General features: G+C 44.0%; 1 protein-coding gene across 1 annotated transcript in view; it reads right to left on the bottom strand.

Moving 5' to 3' along the window:
• Positions 1–2,048: 2,048 nt before the first annotated feature.
• The window catches only part of ADIPOR1 (adiponectin receptor 1), a 14,399-nt gene continuing 10,820 nt past the window's right edge, over positions 2,049–5,627 (bottom strand). The window contains 3 exon segments of the mRNA XM_081825005.1: positions 2,049–2,929; positions 3,258–3,451; positions 5,087–5,359. Coding sequence (XP_081681131.1) covers positions 2,801–2,929; positions 3,258–3,451; positions 5,087–5,359 — 596 coding nt within the window. The 3' untranslated portion in view covers positions 2,049–2,800.

The raw sequence follows: 5,627 nt of genomic DNA on the forward strand, positions 1-5,627 counted from the left end.
TTCGGAGGTAACCGTTTTTCTGAGTTAGTATTTCTTTTTTAAAGGTTTTACCATGTCTGTATCCCTAAACTATCATTAGTTTTGCAAATTAGTAGCTTTACATAAATGCAGTCATACCAGTTTTACTCTGAGTTGCTTCCCTCCTTCCCCCAATCTTTTTTCCTGCCCTAATTTTGAGATTCAGCCATGTTGCTTGTCACTGTAATTAATTTTCACTGCTAAATAATGTTTCATTATATGAGTAAACCAAGACTTAATTTTCCATTCAACAGTTTTGGACATTTGGCTTGCAGTATGTTGCTACCATACACAGCTGCAGTCTTTTGGTATAAACTAAGTTTCTCAAGAGTAGTGCTTTTCAAAGTGTGAGTTGTGACCCATTTAGACTTACGAACAATTTAGTGGGTCAGAAGGAGCATTTTTATTTTTATTTATTTATTAAAGACTTTATTTACTTGAGAGAGCATGAGCAGGGGGAGGGGCAGAGGGACAAGCAGACTCCCTGCTGAGCACGGAGTCCGACTTGGGGCTCAATCCCAGCACCCCGAGATCATGACTGGAGCTGGAAGTCAGACGCTTAACCAACTGAGCCACCCAGGCGCCCCAGGAGCATTTTTTTTTTTTAAGATTTTATTTATTTATTTGAGAGAGAGAGAATGAGAGAGAGCACGAGAGGGAAGAGGGTCAGAGGGAGAAGCAGACCCCCCGCTGAGCAGGGAGCCCAATGCGGGACTCGATCCCGGGACTCCAGGATCACGACCTGAGCCGAAGGCAGTCGCTTAACCAACTGAGCCACCCAGGTGCCCCCCAGGAGCATTTTTAAAAAATGAAGTGATCCAGGGCGCCTGGGTGGCTCAGTCGTTAAGTGTCTGCCTTCGGCTCAGGTCATGGTCCCAGGGTCCTGGGATCAACTCCCATGTCAGACTCCCTGCTCAGTGGGGAGCCTGCTTCTCCCTCTGCCACTCCCCCTGCTTGTGTTCCCTCTCTCACTGTGTCTCTGTCAAATAAAATCTTAAAAAAAAAAGGGGGGGGGCGCCTGGGTGGCTCATTTGGTTAAGCGACTGCCTTAGGCTCAGGTCATGATCCTGGAGTCTCAGGATCAAGTCTTGCATTGGGCTCCCTGCTCAGTGGGGAGTCTGCTTCTCCCTCTGACCCTCCCCCCTCTTGTACTCTCTCTCATTCTCTCAAATAAATAAAATCTTAAAAAAAAAAAAAAGATCCAGGATAGACATCAGATACATTTCATATTGTAGAGCGTTGTTTCATAAAATGTTTGAATATTGTGTGTATATGCTCTATGCACGTCCACACGAAGTCGTCCTACCAATGTGCACTCCCACTGCGGCATCTGGTCCGTTCCACATCTATACCAACACCCAACACAACCTTTAATTTGTGCCAACCTGGTAGGACTGAAATGGTTTATCACTTTGGTTTTAATTTACATTTCCCTGATTACTACTTGAGGTTGAGAAACTTTTGCTGTGTGTTGGTCTAATTGGGTTCTTTTTTAAAAGAACCATTTGTTCTCCCAATTGTACAAACTTGAACTTTGAAGTGAACGCAACTTTGTAACTCAAGAAGATTGCTGTCTAACTGCCTACAGTTAGTGATTACTGCAGACCATGTGCTATCTAATGAACACAACATGTCAGGTTGAGCACAATTCGCAAAGGCCCAGAAAAGCATGGAATAATCTCTTGATGAGACAACCTTAAGCAAGGCAGCTTTAAAAGAACTAAACTCTAAAGTAATATGTAGTAGAGCTTTGATCACAGGGATATATTCCCAACACCTTCGAGAATCTTCTATTTAACACTACTATGGCAAACCAAACTCTCTAGTCCAATGTCTGTGTGATAAGTAGAGAAAAATAAAGCTGTATCGAGGAGCAGATGCTAGGAATTCAATTAGCCTCATTCATTGGCCTGCATATACCAGCCTGTCAATGACTGTGATTCAGATTTGTATCTCAGCAGAATCTAAAACTATGTTACTGGTTTTAATCCTTTGGAGTTGTGTACAAATAGTTGAGACCACACGTTAAATCCTTCAATGCCAAGTGTCTTCTGTACTTTCTTTTATTATCATCATAGTCTTTGCATCAAGATACATAGCAATGATAGCAGGTTTCTTTTTAAAGCTTAGTATTAAATATTAAATATCTTTCCCCATTTTAATTTTACATTACTCTGCCAAGAAAAAAAAAAAAAAATTAAAAGTCAAGTTACTTGAAGCCTGGACACACTTCCATGATTAGCCGGGCTATGTAAAAGTTGGTGGCTTTGTTCTTCCTGCTGTAAAAGCAGATCCAGGCCCAAGAAAGATGGGACCAGGTTCTAACTGTTTTTGAAAAGTGTGCTACAAAAATGGATGGCCTGTTATAAGCCAGGTTACAAAGTAAGGATGGGGGTAAGGGAGGGATATTTTCCTCCAGAAACAGAATTTCTGAAGAGTCCCAGTCCATCATTTTTTCCCCAAAATGGCTGGAGGAGGGGTCAAATCTCAACATGAGCTTCGAAGTACTGTCTCTGTGAGGGGACGGTAGTTGCCTTGCCATCGAGGGGGGCTGCTGAGGAGGAGCATGGCTAGACGGGGCCATCCCCGCCCTCCTCAGCTAGGGAAATGGAAAGCTTACTGCCCAGTGGGTGTGAAAGTGGGCTGAAGCTTGGTTGGTACTGAATTCTCTAAGAGGTTTCTTCTAGAAACAGACAACTCAGACTCTTCCTCTCACGTCAACAAAGAAGTTATTTTTAAAAGCACTTGGGAAGTTCCTCCACCACCGCTCAGGTGGGAAGGCTCACAGAAGGGAGTCATCAGTACAGCCACCCTCTAGGCCGTAACGGAATTCTTGAAGGTTGGAGACCCCGTAGAAGTGGACGAAGGCGGCAGCCACCACCAGGACATGGAAAATCTGATGAGACTGGAACTGTAGGAATGACAGGAGACGGGCCTTTAGGACAGTGGCAAGGAGAGATTAGAAGTAAGTAGCAAGCATCTGCTTCTTCTAGTTTCTCCTTAAGATTTTTTTTACACCATAAAAATGATGTATTTGTTGTAGAAACTTTTTTATCAATCTTGTCAGAGCTACACCAAGATGTTAATACCGGTTATCCCCCTGCCATTTCTCCTTATGTATATACAGGTACCCCGAAACACTACAGGATCCCTATGTCTCTACAAGGCGTTGTACTTAGACCTTTAACTTTGGCTGGTCACTCACCATCAAAGGCCCCGCTGGGAGAGTCATTTCTTACCCATATGTCAAATTTCCCAGGAAAGAAGCGCTCAGGAATTCGAGCAGCATAAAGGCCAGCTCCGGTGATGTACATCACAGCCATGAGGAAGAACCAGCCCATCTGGCCCACTGTGGTGGCCTTGACAAAGCCCTCAGCGATAGTAAAGTGCATGGTGGGCACAACACCACTCAAGCCAAGTCCCAGGAACACTCCTGAACAAAGCAGACGTAAGATCGTCAAGCAAGGAACCAGCTACCACACGGCAGGCACCGCTGTCTTACTCCAGAATTCAGATGTTTATTGTGACAATTAGCTATTTTCTGGTGAAGAGGACATGTTTAGGAAATGAACCACAAGACGGGTAACAGTCAGCAGACATTTCTTCAACATCCAGAATGGGAAGAAGGCTGTGTCAGTGCTATTACCTTTTAAGGAGCACCAAGAACAAACATCTGACATTCTTTATTATTTGTTAAGAAATGTGAAGCCTTGGGGCGCCTGGGTGGCTCAGTTGGTTAAGCGACTGCCTTCGGCTCAGGTCACGATCCTGGAGTCCCGGGATCGAGTCCCACATCGGGCTCCCTGCTCGGCAGGGAGTCTGCTTCTCCCTCTGACCTTCCTCCTTCTCATGCTGTCTCTCATTCTCTCTCTCTCAAATAAATAAATAAAATCTTTAAAAAAAAAAAAAAAAGAAATGTGAAGCCTTGGCCATAGGCTCTGTCAAAACCGTCTCACAGCTGACTGGGATACAGAACCTCAACGGCAAGGCTTCAGGTGGGTGGCTTCCAAGTCAGAGAGGAGTTGGGCAGGTTTTCCATTAAGATCATAAAAGACTTAAGTATTGGGATTCTGACCTCCTGAGTAGACAGACATACCCAGATCAGAAGCTGTCAAGGCTGCAGGGACACACAAGGTAAGAGGAAGGGAAGAATGGGTATTTGTCTCAACATCACTACACTACACATAACTGGAGGGCAGGGCCGATCTTCTGCATTTCTTTTTTTTAAAGATTTTATTTATTTGACAGAGAGAGACACAGCAAGAGAGGGAACATAAACAGGGGAAGTGAGTGGGAGAAGCAGACTCCCCGCTGAACAGGGAGCCCGATGCGGGGCTTGATCCCAGGATCCTGGGATCATGACCTGAGCCGAAGGCAGACGCTTAACGACTGAGCCACCCAGGCGCCCCTGATCTGCATTTTTGTAGATGCCCTTGTTAAAGCACAACGCTTGGCACACGGTTGGTGCTTGACAAATATTTAATTCTTTTAACTGAAGGTTTAAGACACAGCACATAGTAAGTCCAAAGGGCCTGAAAACTAGTGGTAACTAATGTGTTGCTGCAAAAATAAAGCTTAAAAGGAGAGTCCAGATGAGACAACACAAGGATGTTTATGCTTTTGTAGCTGCTACAGTAGTTGTGACCAGTGTTTATGCTCAAGGTGTTTGTTTTTTAATTCACCAAACCAAGCCTTCCATTCCCTTAGGAAAAATAACTCCAGGTGTTTTAATTTGAACCCCCTTGGTTTGAGTGCCTAGGACCAGTCACTAAAATGATGGTGCTCTGTATATTTTTTAACTTTCTCAAACCAAATTTAAGAGCAGTCATTGCTATACTTGCAGCAAATTGACCAGCTTGGTAGTTATCTGTCCTGCTAGCACACCACTGAAATACTATGAAACATTGGGGAGAATTGAACTTTGAAAATTCATGGTGCTTTCCAAGTTCTAAACACGAATCAAGGTTTGGATGGGGTCCCCCAACTGCAAACCTTAGGGCCCAGGGTTGAGCCTATTAGGCTCAAGGCCCAAATATGTACGAAGTTTACACTATGTCTTCCTACCCACCTGCTCTTGTCTGCCGGTGCTTAGGAGTGGCAAACCGGTCCCACTGTGCCACAATGATGGCAGAAATGCCCAGGACGCAGACGATGGAGAGGTAGATGAGCCGTGGCTGTGGGGAGCAGTAGAAGGAGTAATAGAGCCAGGGGACAAAGCTCCCCATAATCAGTAGAGCAATCCCTGAATAATCCAGTCTAAAAAAGAGCCATAAAAATGAAATGAATCAGTGGGAGAAATGAAGAAATCCTATGGCTTGTTGAACTTGTTCTTTCAGTTCACCTGCTCCCAGCTTTGAACATCTCCACCCAGCCTCCCCTCATTTCCCATACAATTTATCCTACATCCTGGATCAAAAACCCACCAAGTCAAGCACATCTATTTTGCAGTGGAAGGGTTTTTTTTTTCTCTCTCTTTTATTTAATTTTTTTTATTATTATGTTATGTTAATCACCATACATTACATCATTAGTTTTTTTTTTTTTAAAGATTTTATTTATTTATTTGAGAGAGAGAATGAGATAGAGAGAGCATGAGAGGGGGGAGGGGC

Source organism: Leptonychotes weddellii, chromosome 6 (assembly GCF_054177405.1).
Source record: "Leptonychotes weddellii isolate Sample4059 chromosome 6, ASM5417740v2, whole genome shotgun sequence".
In the NCBI taxonomy this organism is placed as follows: domain Eukaryota; kingdom Metazoa; phylum Chordata; class Mammalia; order Carnivora; family Phocidae; genus Leptonychotes; species Leptonychotes weddellii.